General features: G+C 40.3%; 1 protein-coding gene across 25 annotated transcripts; it reads right to left on the bottom strand.

Annotated features, from left to right (window-relative positions):
- Positions 1–341: 341 nt before the first annotated feature.
- Pcbp2 (poly(rC) binding protein 2) lies at positions 342–26,180 on the bottom strand. Of its 25 annotated transcripts, none has more exons than XM_034516418.1 (15): positions 25,808–26,180; positions 23,246–23,363; positions 22,512–22,535; positions 22,388–22,420; positions 21,954–22,070; positions 19,057–19,188; positions 15,366–15,494; positions 14,233–14,307; positions 12,477–12,569; positions 11,388–11,429; positions 10,217–10,289; positions 9,674–9,712; positions 8,693–8,748; positions 7,494–7,663; positions 342–767 (listed from the first exon to the last, which is right to left on the bottom strand). In XM_034516418.1, the coding sequence occupies exons 2-15, from the start codon at positions 23,312–23,314 to the stop codon at positions 731–733; spliced, it is 1,089 nt and encodes a 362-aa protein (XP_034372309.1). In that variant the 5' UTR covers positions 23,315–23,363; positions 25,808–26,180; the 3' UTR covers positions 342–730. The 25 variants fall into 25 exon arrangements, with proteins under 25 accessions (XP_034372309.1, XP_034372308.1, XP_076768280.1 ...); XM_034516417.2 differs by having other exon boundaries at positions 23,246–23,386; positions 25,808–26,064; XM_076912165.1 differs by having other exon boundaries at positions 14,233–14,320; positions 15,367–15,494; positions 25,808–26,064.
- Positions 26,181–26,303: the final 123 nt, after the last annotated feature.

Below are 26,303 nucleotides of genomic sequence, written 5' to 3'. Positions count from 1 at the left end.
TCAAAACACCTGTGGAGAAAACTAAATGAACAATTACTAGAACATAAAATTAAAGTACACAAGGTAGAATAAGGGGCAGTCACTATCAACGCCTTCCTGTCCCAGCTCCATAAATGCACCAGCTGCTCTACAATCCTAGGGTAAGTGTAACTGTCAATCTTCATAAACAAGTTTTCAGAGGCCACCCAGTATCGTGGGGGGAAAAGATTGAGGGCAAATTAAAACAAAAAAAGTGGAGTGGTAATAAAGGAAGTCCATTAATTCTATTTGAACTGAATCAGAGCTCTATGAAGGCTAAAAGGTATAAAAATAACATCAGACAGGAATAACACCCACATAAGTCACTGTGGCATCCAGTTTCTATTCACAAAGAAAAAGCTCCAGTCCATCTTTTAATTTTTTTTTTTTTGAAAAATTCCTGACATTACAGAACTAAACTGAAATGTATTAATAATCCACTCTTACATTTCCATGACAAACAAAAATTCATGAGCCAAAAAAAAGGGGGGAGAAGCTTATAAAACTAAATATGGATATCTCAGCATAACTGCTGAACAGAGAAAGGAATTAAAACACTTTTAAAAAATCATGAGTGGATGATAAAGTGTGTAGAAACTGAAAATTTACAAACTATTTAAAACCTGGAATCGCTGACTGTTCAGAAACTACACAGATGGATCATGGGTGGTGGTGAACAGCAGGAAGGGATTATGGATGAATCTGCTCTGTTCTAGCTGCTCCCCATGCCACCTGTCTCCGAGGAAAGCCTGTAAAACAGAAACAAGAATAAGTCAGTTTACCTAGCTACCTACAATCAAGTAGTTCATTACACCAAGGTATTTCAAGGTTTCTTAGATTAACTAGTACTATGATTGTTTATGTAATACTACAACCAATGTTCTTGAGATGTTCTCAGAAGAACATAACAAATGATGTTAAGTTGGTGACACTGTCTCTACAAGTTTTATTTTTTGGAAACAAAGCATTTCTGGAGAACATTAGGCTTCAAGAAGTTGATCCTAGAACAGCCTACCAATGAGAAGAAACTTTGTGTTAGGAGCATAACATTTGAAGATATTACATAATTTTAACTATTTAAAGGGGGGGAGCAAGAATAGGAACTACAGTGAAGATTCCAATTATTGTTTTCAAGTTTATATTTCAGGACAAATACTAACATGAAAACAAGTGTCAAAGCTTCAGTTCCTTAGCTCACTTTTCAAAATCCAAAACCTGTGGCCTTACTGTGCCAAATCCTCCTTGTAAACATACCTGGCTACAGTGCCTTTCAGTTTCAAATAGGTCATTTGAGGTCCTGGAATACAAGACAACTAGAGGTGTCTCAGTTCCAAACTATAAGCTTAAGCTTAACCTCAAAGAGCTAACTGACATCCATTTGTGATGTTTGGTTAATACCATGTATCCCAAAAACCAGAGAAGTCATTCTTCAATTAAAAAATGTGTTTTCTTTAAAGTCAGAAAGTATTTGTCCTGTCTATGTTACTACCCTGATGTGCCTAAACATTAAATGTACATGTGAGATCTCAAACTATGTAGAGAGAGGCCTCTCATAGGTGAAATGCAACACGGAGTTCTATCAAAATGAAGAAAAGGGTTTAAGCAATGAGTACCTGGTACCCATGTAAAAATGTCAGAAGTGGCATTTTTACTGGAATACCAACGTTGGGGAGGTGGAGAGGAGAGCATATAGTCTACCCAAATCAGTGAGCCCCAAGTTCAAAAATCTCAAAAAAATGAAAGATGACTGAGGAAAATAAAGTCAATCAGCTTTTGAATTCCACACACCCACACACACATCAGGCCTACACGGGCTGTGGAGATGGCTCAATAGATAGATACAGGGTTTATCATCCAAGCAAGCACCAAGAACTGACTTTAATAAACCCTGTGTTAAAATAGATGCAGTAGATAGTGCTTGGCATTTGTAGTCCCAGCACACCAACCACAAATCAGAAGCAGAGAAAGGAGAATTCTTAGAAACTGTAAAGTCAGTTTTTAGCAGTGATCAAAAGGACTATCTGAAACTGAGTGGAAGACAATGACCTCCCCACTTATGCACTATGGCACATACTCACCACCAGCAGCAGCAGCAACAACAACACACACACACTTGCCTACAACAACAACAACAAAACACACACACACACACACACACACTTGCCTATCTCAAAATGGAATGACCCTATGGCAAGGTAAATAAGATCTAGGGACTCAAGAGACTGCTTAGTGGTTAAGAGCACTTGTTGCTTTTACAGGGAATGGTGGCTCACAAATGTATGTGACTCTAATTATATGGGATCCAACATTTTCAGGCCTCCAAAAGGCCTGTACATATATACTTAGGCAAACTCTGAATAATAAGAGATCAGTTGGAAAGAAAGTTTCAATTTAACTGGATAGCTTTAATCTAATATCTCAAAAAGCAACCATACAGGGTGGTAACACTGTGACCACATAAACAGCTCAGGAATTATCCAGTACTCATCATAAAGCATTATCAGGAATTTAAAGAGCAAGATGAAGTAAATGAGTTACAGAGAGAAATCTCAACCAGAAATAGAATGACGTGAGACCAGACCCATAAAGGATCACCAAGCTCTTAAAAATTTTCACACCAAAAATATTTGTTTAAAATTATGGTATCAAGCCCCTTGAACATCTGGATGATGTTCCACCAACTCTTTATTTGGGGATATTTGTTGGATTAAAGCTAAGAGGGCTTCCAACAGACAAAAACCAATCTCAGTGGAAATGGTTATCAGCATAGTAAGTTTTAACTATAGAAAGAGTTGCATTATTCAACATAGGAGGCAGCTAACATCTAAGCATAAGCCTGTGGTTTGCTCTTCTAAAATCCTTGACGCAGGCTGGGTTGGGGGTAGTGCATGGACAGCTAGGACTACACACATATACAGAGACACACCGCCTTAGGCGGGGAAAAAATCTTGACCCAGAGTTGGGATATGTGAACAAGTATGTAAGGCTAATCTGAAATAAATGAGCCACAGTAACACCAGAAACTGAAAGATTAGTAGTAACAAGCATGAGCAACTATGTCTTTCTGATGGTGTTGAACAATGTTACCCTTAGGGATATTTGAAAACTACCATCAGAAAACAAATCTAGAAACTTTGACTGAGAAAACTCAGAATATGTACCTTGGATTATCAAACGACTTTCCCATCTCCTCCTCTTAGTTTTTAAATGATAGAAAACAAACCCAGGGCCCAGTAAATATTCTGCCACTGCCTAAGCCTCAAAAACCCTTAAAACACCTTTTTTTTTTTTTTTTCTCTTGCAGAAAAACATCTATGGCTTATCTTGATTTTTAAAAGTGGATGAGGTGTACCTAGGCAGTAAACCACACTGTGTAAGGTCTGGGATCAAGCCCCACACCAGAAAAAAAGGAGAAAGCAAGCATCATGAGCTAAACACAGCACTGTGTAAATAACAAATCACTCATAAAGTTTACATTCTTAGGGCCTCTTTTCTATTTCCCACTACAGAATTCATTCAAATATAAGCATATTATCTCCCACTCATGATACTGTTGCTAGTGAGAAAGACAGGTAGGAAACAGAAGGTAAATGAATTTGACTGAGCAATATTTATAATGACCAACAAACAAATTTATAAGCCCTCTCTAGTATCCCAGTAACATATCTAATGATCTATTTAAAGGAATGTAGACAAAAGCTACCTAACTGTGACACTGACCACTGTCCATCATTATGGCTAAAGAAGTCAGTCCTGCATATGCTTTTGAAATAACTACTCACCAGAGAAAAGAACTCAGACAAGGACACCTCATTACCTACTGGTGTTAGCAATGTAAGGAAAGCCGTTCTTAAAAACTTCTGATCAATCATGAAGGATTATCAGTATTTTAAACTACTGAAGACCCTTCTACTTAGAAATATTGACAAAAGATTACAAAATTCATGTGGGATACAAAAAAGCCCAGTAGGCTACACAGCCATCCAATCCGACAAGGCACAAATCACAAATCCCCACCCTTCACCCGTCACACCACACAGTGAGCTACTGTTCTTACTGTGGTAACTTTATTATAACTAGAAACACAGATTCAGCCAAGAAGGCCAGCTGACAACTTTAATCATTAAATAATTTAAATAAAAAAAAAAAAAAGAAAGGATTAAAGGAGAAGCTTTTATTCATCAACACAGAGCCTAACACATTGTTTTTATATTGCAAGGCAGAATAAAGCTACAAAAAAGTTTAACAGAATCAGAGAGTAAGAACTGTGGCTCTAGATAAAGATTTCAATCAACAAGTCAGACTCTGAAACAGGCACTGAGCTGTGAAGACCTAAACCTAAACAAATATTACCCCTGTTCCCATCCCCACCCAGTTATCCCCCAAAGTAGTAAAAAGAAAATGTCACAAGCTCACAATAGTTTGGTTCTCACCAATGTTAACAAAGAAAAACAAAATAAACCAACACTTGAAGAAATGCCAAGATAAGCACTCAGTAGGGAGAGAATCTCTGCTTCTCGCCTTTCAGTTTGTTAGTTACACATGGCACAGTAGAGGTGGTGGTGGTGGTAGCTGAAGCCCCGGTACCCTTAGCAGCAGACACAACATTTAGAGCCAGGAGAGGGATGGGTTTCATGCCAAGCAGACTGGAGACACAAGGGGCGGTCGGAAGAGGGTTGGGGAGGCTGGAGGGTGCGTCGGAAGTCCCCGCTGTGGCGAGCGAGGGGGTGGTGGTGGAGGAGGAAGAAGAAGAAGAAGGGGTGGAGGGTTGAGAGAGGTTGATGCTGAGGTGATCAGGGATCGTGACGGAGGCTGCCTGGGAGGAGGGTTTAGCGTTTTCTAAACTGTAACAGAGGAAAAAAGGAACAAAAAAAAAGGGTGGGTGGAAGGGAAGACCACAATAGGGAAAAGTACAGGACAAAATCCGCTTCAGTTACATCAGTAAGTGCCTTTGGCTGCCAATTAGGAAGATCTAATATCAACTTATAACAAACTTTTTTAAAGCTTGTGCCCCACCCTCTAAAATATTTATATCATCACTTCCCCCTGTCACACACAATGCTATTTAAAACTACTTTGATAAAGACACAGCAGACAAGAATGGGAAATGGAATCATAGAGCTCACACTTCCGACTATCTGATAGACTGACACAACCCAGAAGCCAGAGTAAAGTGGCCAAGCCATGGTGGCACAGATACTACAAAAGCTGAGGCAAACAATCAGAGTCCACACCAGCCTGGGATATACAATAGGGAGTAGCTTGAGGGCAACCTTAAAACCCTCTTTAAAAAAAAAAAAAAAAAAAAAAAAGACAAAAGATGGGTGCTAATTGCTTAACATATACAAAAAGCTCTAAGTTTACCTCCCAACAGTGTTTAAAAACAAACAAAAAAAAGATTTTAGTTTGAAAGAGTTAACCTTGTAAACAAAAAATCATTTCATAAACCAAATTATCAGTTTTCAGATTCAAAATTACACATTACACTATAATAATCTAAAAAAAAAATTGTTTTAGTGGCAGGGTCTGTGTAGCCCAGGTTAGCTTAGAACTGTAGCCTCTTGCCTCAGCCTCCTCAGTGCGACTGGTGTCACCATGCACGCCTAAACACAATTTTTTCTGTAGCTAATTATTTACATCTGCGTGGCAAATGAACCAAAATGAAGTCCAAAGTAGGTCACTGAATAGACAAGACTACAAAGAATGTAGCATTTTCAAAGGAAAATGCTAAAAACAAGTGTTTTTAAGATCTAGGGAAGCTTTTCTGGTGAAAAGTAGGCTCTTTAATTCAGATAAAAAAAACTCTAGACTTTAGAGTTGAAAATAATCAAGTAATACCAACTTTTGTGTTTAAAAAGCAAAAATGTGTTTCTATTCCTAAAACAGGTCCCATATCAGGTCCTTATCTAAGCCAGAGTTAGACACTTGCTGAGATCAGACAACCTGCCCCACAAGCCTACTTCCAAAGAGCAGGAAATTTCCTTATAACTCTATTTAGCTTGTTCAGAGGCAGTTCAGTCCATTAAGGAATTGTCACAGCAGTGAACCACAGAGACACAAGAGCCCTGTAAAGAAAGCTGGGGAGGACAGAAATGCTGTGAAGCGAATAATGAAAATAATAAAACCAGTTTTTTCCCCCTTATTCAAAGTGGGCCAAGTAGAGAAGATAAAAAGCAGATTTATCTGTGCATCTTCTGGCACTGGTAATATGGCTTTAAAAAGTTCTGGTCCAAATCCAATGTTTGCATAGTTTCACTCAGCTATTTAATTAAAGCAATTCTGCAGTTACTTTAAGTAATGAAATTCTGCCTCCTTAACATATAGACACTAATTTATTAAAACACCAAAATCAAATTTAAAATTATAATTTGAGCTATCTCCTTTAAGTTTACCAAAAGCAGAAGGTAACAATTTCTAACCTTTTTTTTTTTGGTTTTTCAAGACAGGGTTTCTCTGTGTAGCCTTGGTTGTCTCGTAACTCACCCTAGACTAGCCTGACCTCAAACTATATAGAGGCCCACCTATCCTGCCTCCCATATGACGGGGATCAAAGGCATGTGGCGCCACCACTGGGCTGCTATTCTTTCCATATGAATTATAGCATTAGCTCAAGGCACAGAAATACAAAGCAATGGCCAAGACCACCACTGGCAAGTTGGCAATGTTTTCAACTAGGGATAAGAGAGTCTGGTATAAAGTATAAATACATAGCACATGTATAACATGAATATAGTAGACTTGATATCCCTAAAACCTTTTCTTAGATTCAGAAACTCTTAATTTTCATGTGGAAGAGAATAAATACAAGAAAGATAATGATGTCTTTCCATATAAGATATAACTAAGTACATTTGGAAATTTGACTGAAGCAGCACTAAGGACCAACACCCAGTAGGATGCACATTTGACTATACACAATTGTCCTACAACTCAACAGAACCTACATATAGAAAAATAGTACCTGAGGAAGTCATTTATAGATGTATGAGAACAGGATGAGCAATGGGATTAAAAAAAAATTTACTAATGTATCTGGAGCATTCGTAAGTCTGTGCTTTCATCTATTCACAAACACTTGTCATTTAAAAAAAATGTTTTCAGAGTAAATAACACCTATTTCCAAGAAGCTATTTAGATATCTTAATATCCCTAAAAATTCAAGTTGCTTTGAACTCCAAAATCAAAAATGAAATGATCTGTCTACATGATGTGCGAAAACAACCAAAACCCAAGTATGTTTCAGTGAGCCTGTTATTACTAGAGCACTGTGCTACTCAGTACAGGAATATATGACCACCTTTTCCACTGCCCCAAAACAACCCCATGAAAATTTAGTCCAATCTGCTTGTTTTTCTCTGCTACATTAAACACAGAAACTTAAGGGGGGGCGAAAAAAAAAAATACCATACTTGTCACATGACAACTCCCTCCCTATTATGTTGGCACAGTAAAGCAGAAACATTGGTCAAACTTACCTGACATTGATTAGATACTGAGCCAGGCTAATGCTGGCAGCAGATCCAGTGATGGTAACCTGCCGATCAGTAGATCCTTCCACTGGGTTTGCAATTTTGATCTGCGCCCCAGACATCTGACGGATCTCATTGATTTTGGCGCCCTGACGCCCGATTATACAGCCAATCAACTTGAGAAACGAACAACAAAACAAAAATAAATGAAGAGTTGCACAGCTACACACACAAGAATATCTTTTGCCAATTTCTATAATTTGTACCTAAATTTGCACTCCACAATCTTTCTGGTATACTGCTCTTAAAACCTTGAATTTTAAAACCTTAAGGTCCTACTTCAATTCCTGAACCATTAATGTTATTAACTATAAATCAAGACAAACTCCAAATAGTTTCTCATCCCAAGCATTAGCTTGTTTCTCCTCCACTCCAACAACAAATTAACCAGAACAATACTGAAATCTAGTGAGACAGCTACAAATACATCAACAGTGCTTTGCTGTTGGGCCATCAGAAACGTGTGAAATCATCCTTCCACCAGCACTTTATGATTCTAATAAGATTTCAGGTTTGTTTTTGCATTTGGGATTACATTTGCATTATCTAGTACTAAAGAGTAATAATTCCTTAACATGTTAACTATGGCTTGACTGAGACACTGACTTTATTATAATTTCAGTCTCAAACATAAACAGCCATACTTGTAGAAAGGGCAGATATACTATCACTCTAGAATGACTTCTCCAAAAGTAAAGTTAAATTCTGATGTTCTTTTGTGGGAAACAGGGTCTCACTACAGGATGACCTGAACTCAAAGAGTGCTGAGATTAAAGGCATACGCCACCACCCCAGTTCCAGATGCTTTTAGAGAAAAGTAAGAGGGCTGGAGAGATGGCTCAGCAGTTAAGAGCAGCAACTGCTCTTCCAGAGGTCCTGAGTTCAATTCCCGGCAACCACATGGTGGCTCACAACCATCTGTAATGGGATACAATGCACTCTTCTGGTGTGTGTTTGAAGACAGCTATAATGTACTCACATAAAATAAATAAATCTTTTTTAAAAAAGAAAAAGGAGAGAGAAAAGTGAATTTCTACAGGACAGGAAGAGGTTCTTCTGCCTTTGAAAACTTAATACAGTTAATTCTATCAATTCTCTCTAGTAAGGTTTCCTTCAGATTTCTAACATAGTTTAATTACACTTACATCATTTGGAATGGTGAGTTCATGAGAAGTAGTTTGAGCAGATGCATCCAAACCTGCTAAAAGACAGAAAAGAGCAAGAAAATTTAATGCACAGCATTCAGAATCAGTGATCTGCAAATTAGACTAACAGAAGAAAATAAAATGGAAACCCAGCATTGGCTGTTGGGGTTCATCACTAACTCTGAAGCCTCCAAGGAGGAAAGATGGGAAGGGTATCAAAAGTAATGCTGGAAAGATTCTTCTGCACAATCAGAATAGCTGATATCATGCCATTTCCTGCAAATCCCAGACTAATATGTATGGAGATAAAAGGGGGCAAGAGAGTGTGGTATTCTTAAACAGGAGCAAAATCTAAACATCAAATGTGTCTGCACATCTATCCCTTTTCTGATTAAGAGTACTGTTTTGTCCTGATTTTATTTTGTCCAATGCTCACTAAAATCAGTGCCAACTATATATTCTTGTTACCAGGTATCATGGACTCTTGGCACATAGAATGGCTTTCATTAAACCTCTACCAGAGTAACACCCTCCACCGCTATCCTCCCAAACTAGACTTAAAGACCAAATAGATAAAATGGCAATCTATTTGAGGGGAATTTATTTCTCCAGATTTATTCTATCCTTTGTTCTAATTATTCTGGCTTTTGTTTTGTTTTCCAAAGGAAAAAAAAAGAAAGAAAGAAAAAAAAACCAATCCCATCACAAACCCCTACCATTCATAAGAACACCAGGACTAGACCATTCAGGCTGGCTAACCCTTAACCATTCTTTCTAGTACTGCTCTCAACTACATTTTTAGAAGGTGGTTGGCCAGATCCATCAAGGGACCCTAAGAGGCACCAGGCCCACCCCTGTGCTCTCTCAGCTCCTCTCTGCCATGTGGATGTTGCTAGTATGGTTTATGGGCAGTGAAACAAGACTCCCACCAGTTTATTAATATAACAGTAGAATACTACAGATTTTTTTTTTAATCATTACCCCAATAGCCTTTCACCTCTGGAGAGCTGGATTCAATGCCTGTTAAGATACAAGTGAAAATGAGTTTGGTGGTCTCATTCTAACCCTATCGGACAAGTTATTCCTTATATATAAAATTAAAAAAAAAAAAGCCCCAAAATGAAACAAAACAAACAAAAAATACACTATACAATTTGGAACAAATGGTTTGTCTCTACCCAAGTCTTGTGAATACCTGGTGGAGAAAAAGGGGATGCTAATCAGATCAAGGTGGCCACTATCAGAATGGGTCACAAGAAATATCAGCCTACCCTTTTCCTGACAAGCATCCCCAGACCTCACCCCAAACCTTCCAGGGATTTTTACTCATTTATAATTAACTCACCCCAAATGAAAATCATGTTAACAAACACTTTACCTCCTTTAGCCACAGTAGGTCAAGTTTAAACCAGCAGATGCTGGATGATAATGAATTTTGTTTTAAACAGTTGTCAAGCTGAGACCTTGGGACTGGCCTCTTATCTTGTACTACACCTTACAGAAATAGCACTGAGTTATCCATACCACTGAATCCGGTGTTGCCATGGGTCATGGGAAAATGAGACTGTTGCATTGCCAACTGGTGCAGCTTGGTCAACTGCATGAAGGAAAACAGGAGAGATCAGCATTAGAAGGGTAACCTAGTCATGACTCAAGCACACTCAGATGTGAAAATGCACATGGCTCCTGATTCCCAAAATTGAGTCTACTATTCCAAGTATAACATAGGATAAGAATGGGGCTTACAGTACAATCCAGAGGACAGGCAGAATATGACAGGTAAAAGTTAGAAATAGAAAGGATGTCAGTATACAAGAGATGAATGCATTTGGGGTATGTGAAAAAGAAAGCAGTAATACCAGCCCAACAACTATCCCCTGTGGACTGTTTAATGGAGGTATATGCAGCCATTGCCAACGGTTGCCCCAGGGACAAGCACAGACAGGCTAGATAAACAAACTGTGCAGTGTGCTAGGGAAGACACACCATGCAGGGTTCTACCAGTACTGGGAAAAGGGAAGGAGTTGAGGGGGGCAGGGAGACTGCAAGAAGGAGAGAAGCTTAACAAGAAACCAAACTGGGCTTATTCCCCAACAAATATATTTCCAACTATCTTATCTATAATACAATAGATAACTGTCCTAGCTGGTGATAAAACAATCCCTTTCCCAGTCTACTTCAAACCTCTCCTAGGGGCTTCCACTAACCAAGAACCAAACCCAGCTTTCAAAGTCTAATGCTTGGCACCTGAAAGGATTAGTAAAGATGAAAGAAGTGTGCAGGTGTGCAGGGAGAAAAAAATGGACAAAAATCCAAATAGTAGTACATTAAAGAAGTTCTTAGTAAAATTTGCATTGAAGTCCAACAGTCAGTATTCTAGCCTTCCTTATATAAATAAATAAATCCTCAGCACCTAAAGGCAAATCCATCCTCCCACTTACCCAAAGATTACTTAAGGGAAACACACTTCACTAACAGTTTGAATTGTCCCAAGATATTAATAACATACCATGAATAATTTCGAGGGGTTTTACATTCAAAGGCAAACAAGTTGATACTGTGTGGTTCACCTTTTAAGCCATAACAACACCACAAATGTTCAAGACCCAACTTACTCCTGCCTAAGGAGAAAGGATTCAGACAATTTTGGATGGAGAGGGAGTTTTTCAAAACACGAAATGAAATCAAAACTTACATCTGGCTGTGGAATGGCATACTGTCCTTGAATGGTATAGGCCTACAAAAGGAGGAAAACAGTTCCTATTAAAAACCAATCATGGACAGCAACCCAGTGTGGGGGGAAGACAAGTTTTCAACTAGCCAGGAAGCCAGAGTTGAACTAGAGAAAGGGAGGCCAGGGACTGAGGCAGTAGATGAAATCTCAATGGTCAGACCTGAGCTGGCCTTCTTTGTGCTCTAAATACAGTATTAACTTTATTCCAGGGATCCTCTAAGAATGATATACAAATTTTCCTTAAGGCAAAATATACATATTTGCTTTTTAACAAAAAATGTGAAAAATGAAAGTAAAGCAATGCCTTAACTGACCAATTCCCCCCACCCTATGTACTCAATACAAGATACTCATGCTAATATAAATTACTTGCATCTACACAAACCTGCTCAGCATGTATTCTAACATGGCCTATGAACTTTAAGTGCACTAAAAGCTAGCTAGGTCTCTAACACTAGGGACCTGACCACAGAAGCATTGGGTGGGGGTGGGGGGGGGGATCCTAAAGCCTGTCTTTGCCCACCCACCTGCATAAAAGGTACTTGCAGCTCCCACTATGCCCTCCTCCCCACACCAGATTCTCCCAAAAAGGGAGCTTGGTCTTTTGGGCAACAGGGGGCAGTTTGGGGGGGAAGGGGGGTAGAGGAGGAAAGGAATAAAAGAAGGGATGGGGAGGAAGGTGTAGCTGGTTACTTAACACAATGTGAAGTTTCTCACATCACAGTGCACAGTGGCCATTACCCCCAAAAGCACACCCAGGTTGGGGTGGGAAGGTGAAAATGGGATGGGGGGAATGGGAGAGGGAAAAGAGGGATTGAACAACAACAAAAAAAAAAAAAGTAAAAAAAAAAAAAAAAAAAAAAGTTGGTGTTACCATCTGGTGGCTACGCGGCCTGTGTGAAATGAGGTGGGGAGGTCAGTCCAGGTCCCCGTGGACAGGTGGTGTCCACAGCACAAAAATCACCAGCGCCACTCGCCCCCCGTGTGTTGGCAGTCTCGGCTGAGGCGGAAGGATTGAGTGAGCCTTGGAGACTGAACATCCCCTCTCACCTCTAGAGGTGGTCCCTCCAGGTCAGGGTTGAGGCACATGGACGGGGTGGTGTGGGGAAAGCTCGCACTGTCGCTGCCTGTGCTGTACCTGTCCTGTGGATAAATAGAGGATTTCAGTCTCCAGGGCTGTCAATCCGGCACCTTGTCACCAGCATGAAATTCACACCAAAAAAGTCGTTTATTTTTTTTTCTTGTTTCCTTTAAAAAGGAGCTCACAACACAGATTTGAAACGAGCTGTAATCAGTGAATTAAAAAAAAAAAAGTTACCTAGTGGCAGATGACACTGCACAATTGGGTTATTTTCAGTAAAAGTGAGGGGTGAGGTAAGAGAGCTGATGGCAGGTCTTGGTCACTGTAGGATTAACTTAAACCCCTACAGAGCCCACTTTGCAACAAAAGACACAGGTCCATCTCTGGACACTGTATGAACTGGTCCATTTATAAAAAGGCCCATGGGAGTGACCCATAACAGGGCAACTGATAGAAGAAGCTGTAAGCTTTTAGAGGGTAGTTTACTGAATAAAGGGAGGGAGGGTGGGAAGCAAAGAGGTACAAAGGGAGAGGAGTGAGGGGAATGAAGATAAGGAAGAAGGACAGACTGTCATGCAGAGGACTAGTGACACAGCAGTGGAGAACCTAGAGTTCCACAGGAAAAGGATGACTCCTAAACTAACCCTCCTGTCTACAATGACTGAGCTTATCTTGCCCCAATACTTGACAGCCCTGACAAACCTGTTAAAACAAAGCTAACATTTAAAGCAAAGTTCTAATCTCAACAACACTGCAATACTACTTGTGAAAGCTCTCAGCAGGACAAACTTGTTCACTTTCATTATATTTAAAAAAAATGTGGAATCAACTCCAAGTTGATTCTTTCCCCTCTCAAATGGTTTTCAGACCAAATACAAATAAATTTAACTAGTTAAGCATAGATGTTTTAAAATAGGGTACCCCCAAGTGGCAAAGGTCACTATTTTAACCTGAATTTCAATATTTTAAAAACTGGTTTACCTATTACTTGAGAAAACACTAACCAACAAAATACACTAGTACCATGACATTTATCAATCTTCTTCTCATACAACTCTAACTTTAGAATAAACTGTCAAATGAGACATCGAGAGAATGCTCTAGTGTTCTCACACTACAGCCCAGCATACTTTCCCCATCCTATGCTCCCCTTATTCCAGCTGATTCCAATTATACCAACAAGTTTCAAACCAGTGTTTATGAGGTTAAGACTCTGGGGGAACAACAAACTGGAGTTTGGGGGTAAAAGGGTAGGAGTAGGGGAGGTGAGGTGAAGGGGAGGGAAAATTTGTAGGACACTCAAGTTCAGGACCTGATCCCACACCCCATGCCATTTGAGACCACCACCCAGAATTCCCAGAGGTCCAGCTCCTTTGCTATAATTACTTAGACCTCCATCATTCCACACATACAAGAGCATGGATAGGATGGTTGATACAAGGAGAGTGGTAATGACACTGGAGGAATTTAACTCTAATCCAAACCACCTTAAATCAGCAACCAATTTCTCTTCTGAGTGTCTACAAAACTTCCATTGCTTGCTAAAAATAAGGTCTTGGCATTCAAAACTCTCTTCAGTACAAAAATAAAAACAAAAGCAATCAAACTATGGCCAAAAGTACAAGTTTTCAGCAAGCATGCAAAGTAGCTTGGTGTGCTGCTGGCAAAGTTGACATTTAAAATGTAATCTTCATTCATTCTAGCCCACCAGTAAGATTTTCTTACCTGACCACCTGCAAAGATGACTGGAGAACTGGAGGGCTTGGGCCGGTACGGGATGGTCACGCCCTTCGGGGGGGACTGGGAGAGAGTCAGAGGGGAAAAAAACAAAAAGAGATAAGGTTTCAAAGCTGCTTCAGCTGTGTGGCTATAGCACACACAGGTCAGTTAAATAAAAACTATTCTTTCCAGTCCCTTACTTATCAAGTTGAATATGATTAGTTATTTGTCTTTAAAAAGCAAGAAGAAAGTTTACGGATTATGTGGCTCATACAAATTCTCACCAAAGAGGTTGTGAAATAATTTTAACCATTTCCACATTTATAAATAAATTTAACTCACACACACACAAAACTATGTGTAGATATGCTTTTAAATGGTCATTTTTAGGACCTCACATTTTTGTTAATTAAGACATAAAGGCGCTGGGCAGTGGTGGCCCACGCCTTTAATCCCAGCACTTGGGAGGCAGAGACAGGCAGATTTCTGAGTTCGAGGCCAGCCTGGTCTACAGAGTGAGTTCCAGGACAGCCAGGACACAGAGAAACCGTGTCTCGAAAAACCAAAAAAGACATAAAGGCAAAGTTGGATATGAAATTCCAAAATGTTATTATGTTTATGGTTCAAAGACAAAAAAAAAATCTTTTTTCTTTATGATTCATATGGGGCCAACTCCATGTAACTCAAGAGATCTAATTTCCATTATTTTTTTGCTACAGAATATATAAAACTTCATAATTCACTCAGAAATACCATCATTGATACTTTTCCTATAACTAATGTTTTGAATATATCCTGCTTCAAAGTGAAAACGAGAATGTATCAATGTCAAGAAATTCAAAAGGTTAGTTAGCGTTCCAAAAATCCCAAGTCCTTATAGTCTATGTTGCCCTACCCACGTTAATAGAACATTCTGAACTACAAGACAACTGCTTTTTAACAGATCCTATTTTAGCTCACAGACTAAGATACATCAAAACTGGGAGAAGGAATGTATGAACTCAGGGAACCACTTTACCCACCTCTACTGATAAGCCTCTTAACAGCTTCAACTAATTCTAGTCTTACTAAATATAGATCACTTCCCCTGTCCCCAGAATCACACCCCCCCCACCTCCAGCATGAGCCTGAGGGCTTACCTCCAACATGACCACACAGATCTGTTTGACACACTCAATGATGGATTGCGGAATGCCAGCAATAGTGATTGCCCGCTCAGTTGAGTTGGGGAGCATATCCCCTGCCACCTGGACCTGAGCCCCTGTACTCTTTAGGGTAAAAGATAGGAAAAAAAAAAAAAAAATCAGAAAAACTGTTCAATTCCTTCCAACACCAGCTTTAGAATATGAAGTTCAATAGATTGTTATTTCTACCCTTTCTTTCTCATTTCCCATACTTCCTTAGTCCAGGTACTATTGTTTATTAAAGTTAAAAATAAATTACCCTCTGAGAGACAAGAATAAATCTGAGTAACAGCCTACATTTAACCTGTACCCAGAAAAAAAGTCCCTTCTATACAATTACTCTTACCCAGTAATGAAAGCTTTGTGAGTCAAACAAAATCCTCTAAATATCACCCTTTCATTCTCTTATTGAGCAAATATTTTCCTCAATCCCATTCTGTATGACAGGTACCATTCCAAGTACTCATCAAAAGAAAATCTTACAGTGGTTCACACTTATCTCATCACTGAAAAGGTGAAAGAGGAAAACTATATAATATGTTTGTAACTAGCCTGGGATACAGTGAGAGACTATCTCAATAAACTTAACTAAAACCACCCCCCCACACCCACAAACACATATTCCTGCACCAAAACAACTAACAATCCTGTACAAAGATGTCAAAATATTCCAACTAGTTTTGAAACCATTTAGTAACCTTTCATTTAGTCATGAAAAATTTCATGAAAAGTTGATAAAGGGAAAAAGAGACTGTCTTAAAAAAAAAGCTAGAGAAACACCAGCAAGATAGCCTGTTGCCAACCCTAACTTAAATTTAATCCCTGGGGGACTCACATGGTAGAAAGAGGACCAAGACCTCCAAGTTGTCCTGACCAAGCAAGCACACGGAAGTCCACACGCATGCACACAAACACACACACACAAAAAAATGTAATTTAAAAAATTGTTTCAGACAGGCATGTTGTACCTTCCTTAAATTACCAGCACTTGAGACACAGAGGCAGGAGGATCTCTGCATTCACAACCGACTGGTCTACAAAAATGAGCTCTAGGCAGCGAGGGCTATACTCTGAATATTTTTTTGCTGTTGTTTTTTGTTTGTTTTTTGGAGACAAAAACAAGGTTTCTCTGTGTAGCTCTGGCTGTCCTGAAACTCATAAATCCACCTGCCTCTGCTACCTCTCCCAAGTGCTGGGATTAAAGGCGTGCGCCACCACTGCCCAGTTCAAATTTTTAATTATTATTTTAAGGTGCAGGAAAACGGTTAGGACCATTTGTTGCTATTGCTAGGGACCTGGGTTTAGTTCCCACTATCAACATGGAGCACACAACCATCTATAACTCCATTCCAGGAAATCCATCTCTTTTCTAAATTCCACTGATAACTGGCACATATATGGTACATACATACACACAGGCAGACTAAAAGCTCACACATAAATCTATTACATTCTTTTAGGCTTAGAGATGGCTCTGGATTTACAGTATATATTGTTCTTGTAGAAAACCTGAGCTCAATTCCTTTTTTTCCATTTATCTATTTTTTTTTGGAGGGGGGGGTTCAAGACAGGGTTTCTCTGTATAGCCCTGGCTGTCCTGGAACTCACTCTGTAGACCAGGCTGGCCTTGAACTCAGAAATCCAGAAATCCACCTGCCTCTGTCTCCCAAGTGCTGGGATTAAAGGCATGAGTGACCAATGCCTGGCCTGAGTTCAATTCCTAGCACCCATAAAAGTCCACTCACAACACATGAAAACTCCAGCCCCAGGGAATCCAGCACTTTAATCCCAGCACTCAGAAGGTAGAGGCAGGATGCTCTAAGTTTGAGGCCAGCCTGGTCTACAGAGTGAGATCCAGTACAGAGAAACCCTGTCTCAAAAAAAAAAAAAAAAAAAAAAAAAAGAAAGAAAAAAGAAAGAAAAAAAAGACTTTAGTGGTTCAGTAGGTAAAAATAAAAATGCTTGAAATCCAATCTACCCACCAGAGTTAGATGCCAGTGAACCTATAGCCATATGTGCTTTTATATATATATACTAGTAATTACAAGTAATGAGGGGAGGTATAAAGAAGATGGCTCAGCCTATAAAATGCTTGCAGTACAAGAACCAAGAAAACTCATAAAAAGCTGGGGATAGGGTTAGCATTTGTGATCTTAAGACTTGAAGACAGTCAGGAGAATCCCTGGAGGGTACGTGTACATACACACACGTACACACACACACACCAAACAAAACTTAAAAAAGAATATATGTGGGGAGGGGGGAACCACTAACAATTTTTAATCTTAAGACTCAAAGAGCAGAGCCAGACATCTCTGAATTCCAGGCCAATCAGTGAGGCCTTGTCTCAAAAAAGACTAGGGAGGGCTGGAGAGATGGCTCAGTGATTAAGAGCACCGACTGCTCTTCCAAAGGTCCTGAGTTCAATTCCCAGCAACCACATGGTGGCTCACAACCATCTATAATGGGATCTGATGTCCTCTGCTGGTGTTTTTTCAAACTACAGTGTACTCATATACATTAAATAAATTAACTAAAAAAAAAAAAAAAAAAAAAAAGATTAGTAAGTATATGCCATAAAAACTGGGAGGATTGTATTAACGTATGAAATTCTACATAACATTCATATTCTGACATTACTGAGCCAGGGAAAGGCCGTTCGTAGACCTAGGTACTTGGAGACTGAGGCAAGATTACTAGTAAATGTATATAAGGTCCAGAATAATATAGCTAGTAACATAGCAAAGACCCCAACTTTAAAATTAAAGGGGGTACAGAGTAGTGTACTGGGATGTAGCTCAGTAAAGAAACATCCACCTTAGATATCAACCTTGGACACCACAAAATAAAATTTATGGTTTTTAAAAATTAACTTCAATATCATCACACTATATATAGTCTTCATGGGACGTTAATCATGATTGAGAAGGTGTCCTGTGGAAGCAGCAGTACTAGGGGTTAAACCTAGGGTCAGATACATGCTAAGCAAACTACTGTACAAATAGACCAAAATATAAAGTCTTTGTTTTTTTGTTTTTTTTTGTTTTTTGGTTTTTCGAGACAGCGTTTCTCTGTGTAGTCCTGGCTGTCCTAGAACTCACTCTGTAGACCAGGCTGGCCTCAAACTCAAGAAATCCGCCTGCCTCTGCCTCCCACGTGCTGGGATTAAAGGCGTGCGCCACCACCTCCCTGCCATTGTTTGTTTTTTAATTGAGGGGATTTCACCATATATCCTGACTGGCCTGGAACTTACTGCATAGATCATTCTCTGACCTTAAACTGACCCTCTTGCCTCTGTCTCCAAGTGCTGGTCTGGTATTAAAGGCATGCACCACCACACCTGAATCCATCTTGTATTTTTTAGATAGGGTCTTCCCAAACTGCCCACAGTAAAGTGGCCTTGGAGATTCTCCGTCTCCTATGTCCTGAAAATACAAACCTTCACAACTACCATCAAACTCTGCTTAAATCTTCACATCAAATGCTAACCTTTTCTAGCCATAACACAATTTGGTATGGGTCTAACGGTGCATGCACTCAGGAACTAGATAGAGGTAGGTGGTTCTCATACAGATCCTTGTCTACATAGACTAATCAAGGCTAAAAATAAAAACATGCAAAAAGATATTTGAAAACAAACACCAACCTCTCTTATTTCCTTGATCTTGCAACCACCTTTTCCAATAAGAGAGCCACACTGACTAGCAGGAACCACCAGCCGTAAGGTAACCGGGGGTCTACTGGCAGCTGTGCTATTGGTCATAGAGCTGCTTATGTCCTGTTAAAAAAGAAAACTGCTTAGAACACCAAAAAGATAAACAGCATATATATATGTGAAAGCCTTAACTTCCATAAAATAATCACTTACTCTTGGACTTAGGGACATGCATGTATCATAACTATACCAAACTGTAAAGATCACAATTTGGGCCCAATATGGTAGCACTGCTTATGTCCAGCACTCACAAACAGAAGAAAAAAAAGATCTGGAGTTACAGGCCAGTACAGACACAGGCCAGTAGCCACAGAACTAACTTTAACCACCTTTTCCAATAAGAGAGCCACACTGACTAGCAGGAATCACCAGCCATAGGTAACTGGGGGTCTGCAGTCCTAAATAAAACAGGACTGGGGATTTTGCTCACAAAACAGAAAAAGGTACTGCAAAAGCAGCTATAAACTTATTTTTCTTCACAGCAATGATGCAGAGAAAAAACAACACTTTTAACACGCCGACCTTACAAGTGGTTTATAAACATGGATTAATCCTAAGGCACTTATCTAGCATACATGACACCAAACATTCTAGTCCTAGAAACAAAACATTCTAATCCTATTACCAAAACTTTAAAAAGTACAGTCAAGGGACTGAGGAGATGGTTCAGTGGGTAGAGAGCTTGTTGTGCAAGCAATAAGGACTGGAAATCAGGTCAGACCCTTCAGCACCCACATAAAAAACTAGGTATGGCTATACATGCCCATAATCCCACCACTGGATGTGGAAACAGACCTGTCCTAGGAACTGGAAGGCTGACAAGATTCAGCCAGACACCCTTTCTCAAAGCTGGAAAGCACGATGCAATATAAAACATCTGATATCACACAACGTAACCAATTTCAAATTCAAATATCCTCTTACAAAACCAATATAATTTTTTTTTAGATTTAAGGTCTGTATGTTTCTTGCAGTACTAGGCCTCCTATATGCTTACCAATTGTTCTCCACACCCTAATCTATACCAATTAATTCATTTCAACTTCCCTCATAGCAATAAATAAACATAAACTACTCTAAAAACAATGAAATCAGGTATATCTAAAATGCTTTGAAATAAAGTTTTGGAGTTGGTAATAGATGAATTGGAGTCTATGCTTAGCCAGGCACAGTGGTGCACGCCCTTAATCCCGGCACTGGGAGGCAGAGACAGGTAGATCAGAGCTCTATGACAGAACTACACAAACAAAAACAGCCCATGCATAATATGCATGATGTCTTTGATTCTATTCCAGCAAAGCAAAACAAAAACCCTCTATTGATACGTTTTCCAGTATACTTGTATCCCAAACCATAGTACTTTCTATTGTTAAAACCATAATATAATGAGTATGTGTTTAGGTTAGAGAACAATTTGTGTAAGTTTATTTTTTCTTTCCACCATGTGGGTCCCAGGAACTAAATTAATGCCATCAGTCATGGGACAAGTGCTTTTACATGATGAATCAACTAACCAACACATTTTTCTTTCAGTAATTAATGCATTTTTTAAAATGTTTTTTTTGATAGAGGGTTTCTCTGTGTAGCCCTGGCTGTCCTGGAATCCATTCTGTAGACCATGATGGTCTCTAACTCACTATGTATACACTGCTGGTTAGCTTTGACACAGGCTGGAAAAACAAAAAACCTCTAACCTAATCGGCATGTGCCGGTGATGTGCTGTCAATTGCATACTTACATATAAGCCTTATAGTCAAGAACTTTTTTCTTCTTTTGATATAGGGTCTCAACTACATAATCCTAGTGGCCTCAAACTCAGAATTGTCTGCATCAGCCCCCTCGTACTTGTGGGATAAATATGTGTACCACCACTTCAAGCCTATTACTTTAAGACTAATAGCATATACTTCTAACTGTTCTTTTAAGCTGCAAATTCTGGAGTAACAGCATCCCGCAAGTTAAAATGTAGCATTTCTGACCTGAGCAAGGGTAAGATTGTAAAGGAGCATTAAACAACAACCAAACAGCACTCTTTTGCCTACGGCATCAACTGCAAAATTAAGTAAAACCGCATTACTTCAAGGAGGATTAAGCCAAACACATGACTAATAGCCTCTCAGAGTATTGTAGGGAAAAAGAACTGCCTTCTAACAAAACCAGTAATGGTTATTTTGCTTCTAGTAACCTAAAGCTTTACCTCTTAACTTTTTTGTTAAAAAAGTTTTTTTAATGTAATTTTACTGTTTGTAAAATGTCCTAGTTCTTCAGCAGGATCCTAATAAAAAGCACATTAAGTTCATTCAACTGTAATGAAAGCAATGGCACACTTTTGAAACAATTAACTAAAAACATTTTAAATGTCAAAAAGTTAGAAAGGGTAATGCATATCTGCATGTAATCTCAACACTTAGGAGCCTAACCCAGAAGTGTTAAAGGTAGTAATCTTGGACTCCTAGTTGTGCCAGACTTACAAAACAAGACCCTAATCTCAAAAAATAAAAATACTAAAATGATATCAAAAGGGGTGTGTGTGTATGTGTGTGTGAAGAGATAGCTTGGTGGTTAGGAGCAGTAACTACTCTTCCAAATGAACCAAGTTCATTTCCCACCAGTTACATAACAGCTCACACCTAGAATCTGCAACTCCAGTTCCACGGCTTTCTGACACCCTCCATAAACATACACTCAGATAAAACACCAGTGAACATAGAATAAAATTATATTTAAAAAAAAGTCAGCTGAGGATACAGCCCAATTACTTAACATGCTTTTGAACTTTATTTTTTTTATGCCTGGTATGGGGGAGGGAGCAATCATAAACAACAAACCTCTTCCAGTTTGTCAATGATCATAGCAAAGGCTTTGAAGATGGCATTAGTCGGTCCAGCCAAAGTGATAATTCTCTCAGGACAATTCCCTTCTGAGATGTTGATACGTGCACCACTCTAGGGAAAAAAAAAAAAAGTAGTTTTAATAGATAAAAAGAACTAAAATTGTACAGTATAGTCTGTCCTAGATAATACAAGCAAGAAGATGGCTACATAAAAGAGCATTTCAAATAACTGCTCTACTTGTCTTCAACCTACTGCGTGTGCCTTATGTTTTTAGGACTTGACACAAAACTCCTTTCTATCATACTATTTGTTATTACAAATTAGCTAGACAATGCTTTCCCTTTTTGAGCTCTTCCCCTGTAATGTCTCACACAGAACTTTCTCAGGGTTTTCCAAGGCTACCAATCCCAATGCTCCTTACATCTTACCTCCTCGCGCATCTTCTTAACAGATTCTCCTTTCTGTAAGAGGAAAAGTCAAGCATGAGCTCCAATTGCTATATCAGCCCAGACTGACTAAACAGGAATTAGTGTTGAAGTGAAACTGTCTTACCTTTCCGATGATACTGCCAACTTCCTACAATGGAGAAAACCCAGTGTTAAGAGAAAATTCAGAGTTCATCACAATGAAAAGAAAATTCTAAGTGTTCAACTTACCAAGTACTAACTATGCTAACTACCAATCCAAAGAAATAGAGTTTAAAATTTATACGGGGAGACACTTATTCATTTCCTCCCACAATATTTCATACTGAAGCTGTCAGAAGAAGAGAAGAAGAAGAAGAAGAAGAAGAAGAAGAAGAAGAAGAAGAAGAAGAAGAAGAAGCAGAAGCAGAAGCAGCAGCAGCAGCAGCAGCAGCAGCAGCAGCAGCAGCAGCAGCAGCAGCAGAATCAGAATCAGTGATTTTAAATTCTACAATTTTGTATCATATGTAGAGGCTTGGGTTAGCTCAATGGTAGAGTTTGCCTAGATACCCTGAGTTCAATCTCCAGTACCACCAAAAATCCAAACCACAATCTTCCTTCTGAAATTAAGCTACAGCAACATACACCAAAATGCCAAAAAACAGTGTCTGCTTTTTGGCTCTAACCACTTGTTAAGTCCTTCTTGCTCTCTGAGGCTTCCTAGTAAAAGCTGTCCATTTTCCCACCACACTCCATTAGAAAAGAGTGCTAAAGCCAGATGTCCCACAGTGCTAATCTGATGAGCTCCAAGATGCTTGTCTGCTGTTTCCTGGCCCCTCCCGTAGCAGTTACTATGACCCAGTTTTCCAAGCTGGTGCATACCTTTCCATGCATAAGTAGCCTGATGGTGAGAGTGACATTTAATCCACCTTCAATCACACCGGTGTCCATGTCTAGCAGTTACAGGGAGCTGGACTTTGAGTGGTCAAGTCTTTGGTCACTGGTGAGAGTGAAAGCCAAAAACTGAAATGTAAGCATGACCAAAATAAGAGGAGAAAAATAAAGAGTAATTCCTTTGCAGTTATTTTCACTTTGCCATTTTCAGTTTTATTTAATAGACTCTTGAAGTGTTAGCCTATCAGACTTGTAAACAGTCTCAGCACAACTCTTTAACACAGATCAGGTTTTGTTTCCAGTTTGCTCATTAATGATAGGGTTTCCACTGATGCTTGAGATGAGAAAGATTCGACCATTCCACTGGCAATGGTTCTAAGGGAACTCCTTAAATGCAAGTTGTCCTTCAGCTGAGTTAAGTTTTGAAAGACTCAGTAACAGCTGGACAAACTACAGTAAGGACAAATTCAACTTGCTTTCTACTGGACAGCAGTTAGAAGTAAAGGTAGAGTATATATGTAAATGTATTTAGTATAGAAATTCCTAAAATTGAGATATACTTCTTATTTCAAAGGTTGATGGATGACACCAGATGATTTTCAAATGATAAAGTTCAGTTGTGTGGTACACTTCTGTATAATCTGAGCACTTTAGAGGTTTTGACAGGATTGTTCAAGGCCACCTTGGACAACCTATTGAGAACCAAGTGTAGCTGCCAGAGCTACACAGTGGTACAATCATAAAAATAAAAAGAAAAATAATTTCATTCTTGAGTCTCACTGAAAAAAGTATTCAAGATACACTTCACAAGTGATTGGGTTCCATGTTCCTTTGAAATTTGATTCTGTACATCTCAGTTCTTTTCTCCCAATCTTCCTCTCTAATCAATTTGAGAAATTTCTCTTGTGTTTGTTAACTTTGACTATCATACAAGTCTTTTAAGTCCCAAAGTTTCTTCCAAACACAACAAAAATGTAGTACTAAAATTTTACTTCATATTTGCTTTGATTCATCAGTCATGACAGATTGTCAAGATGGCTCCTTTGTACTCATTCTCTGAAAGAAGTTTGGAATAACTACTTGTATAGACAAAGAATTTGGATTTTGATGTTCTTTAATACTTTTTTAAAACACCAAACACTGATAGTTCCAAGAGTCTCAAGCCCTCAAATTTTTGTCCCTTCATAAAACCAGTTAGTTTCATTTTGCTGTAAACACACACAATATGCATACCGTTGGGTTTTTTGTTTTGCTTTGGTTTTTTTTTGTTTGTTTGTTTTTGAGACAAGGCCTTACTATGTTGCCCAGGACTGAATGGAACTGTCTATTAACACAAGGCTGGTCTCCAAACTCAAAGACCCACCTGTGTCTGAATCCCAAGTTCATACCTTAAATAATTTTTAAAGCACTTTAAAGTGGCTGCCACACCACTCTATATAATGCAAATCTTCTAGTTACTTCAGGATGTTAAGTGATTATATAAATGCGTCCCTAATGCACATCAGTTCCCTATTTCCAGAAAACAGTTAATTGCTGTCAAAAAAACTCACAAATCAACATGTCACTCATGGAAAAACAATGCTTGAGTCTGTAAGATTAACCACCCCCTCGATATACTGTATAAACCTGAGGATAACTTTAGTTCCATTTCCCACTCAGATACATTAATCACTTTAGAAATACAGTAATACAAACTCAAAAGGCAAAGAAAACTGAAAATCTAGCTACAAATCCATTTCTTAAGTAAAGCACGAAGATGCATTTTTTAACTCCAAGGCACCTTAAGTAATCTGAGAAACCTGTCAGTTCCTCTCCTGAGTAGGTCAATCTAAGTGTACCCCATCCTGGGAATCCAGCTGTTAATCCTGCAGTCAATTACCCCTCTATAAATAGCTCGGTCTGGTTTATAGCGGCAGGCATTTTGTAACTTCAAAATTCGTTACCCGAGAGAACGTCAGAGTAACTCGGTAACAGGGAGTCCGCCTACCCTTTAACTCTGCAGCTCCCCACGCCCCTCCCCCGCCCCGGTCACCCAAGCATTTTCCACTTTAGAAAAAAAAAAAAAAAGAGCCCCCCCTTCCCTTGACTGGGATGGGGTGAATAAACGGTTCGGTCGGGGGGGGGCGCTGCTACCCAGGGGGAGGGGCCGGACAAGTAGCGCCTCCTCGTGTGTCTGCGCCAGCGCCTGACCCCCGCGGGGAGCCGCGCTCACCCGCCCCGCCAGCAAGCCGGCCATCGCCTCCCCCACCCCCCTCAACCAACAAATCCACCGCCGCCCCCCCTGCCGCGCGCGCGCGCCCTCCCTGACTCCTGCGCAGCCGCCACCGGGAAAAAGGGGGGGAGGGGGGCAGGCTTTGCGCGAGGCCTACTAGGCCGCGCTGGAGCCAGGGCCTCGCGTGAATGGCCGGGCAGGGAGAGTGAAGTAGTAGACGCTCATGCGGGACTACGAGAGGCCGAGGCTCCAGAATAGGACCGGAGTCCGCCAAGAAGCATGTCACGAGTGGAAGGAGAAGCTACTGCCGGGGGCAGAGAAGAAAATTTTAAGCTTACCTGGAGGCGCGAGTCGACTGAGGGGAAAAGGGGAGCGGGCGGGAAGGGGAAGGGCGGGAGGCCGGGGGCGGAACAATAGGGGCGGGCGGGAAGGCGAGGGGGGCCCCGCTAGCGGGCGGAGGAGGGGGGGTGGAGGAGGAGGAAGGGGGAAAGAGACCCCGGGGCGGGTGGAGGGCGGCGGAGGGCGGGCGGGCGGGCGGAGGGCGGGCGGGCGGGAGAGGGCGCAGGCTGCGGCTGCTCCGGCTGCTGCCTCTGCTGGTCTGGGAGGGGGACGGGGCGGAGCGGGCCGCTTTCAACCCCGCGCACCCTTCGACCCCGGAAGCGCTAACCGCCCCGGGGGCCGGCGAGTCGACTGCGTCGTCCACGCTTTCCCCACGCAATGCGGCCCGCCTTCCCAGAGCCTAGAGCGGCTCCTTGGACAGCGTCGGCACCAGCGAGACAGCGGATAACCAACGGCGGGGTCTGTGATAGAGCGGCAGCGCAGAGGCGCGGAGGC

The sequence above is a fragment of the Arvicanthis niloticus genome, chromosome 13 (assembly GCF_011762505.2).
Source record: "Arvicanthis niloticus isolate mArvNil1 chromosome 13, mArvNil1.pat.X, whole genome shotgun sequence".
Classification (NCBI taxonomy): domain Eukaryota; kingdom Metazoa; phylum Chordata; class Mammalia; order Rodentia; family Muridae; genus Arvicanthis; species Arvicanthis niloticus.
This window is presented reverse-complemented; position numbering and strand designations above follow the sequence as displayed.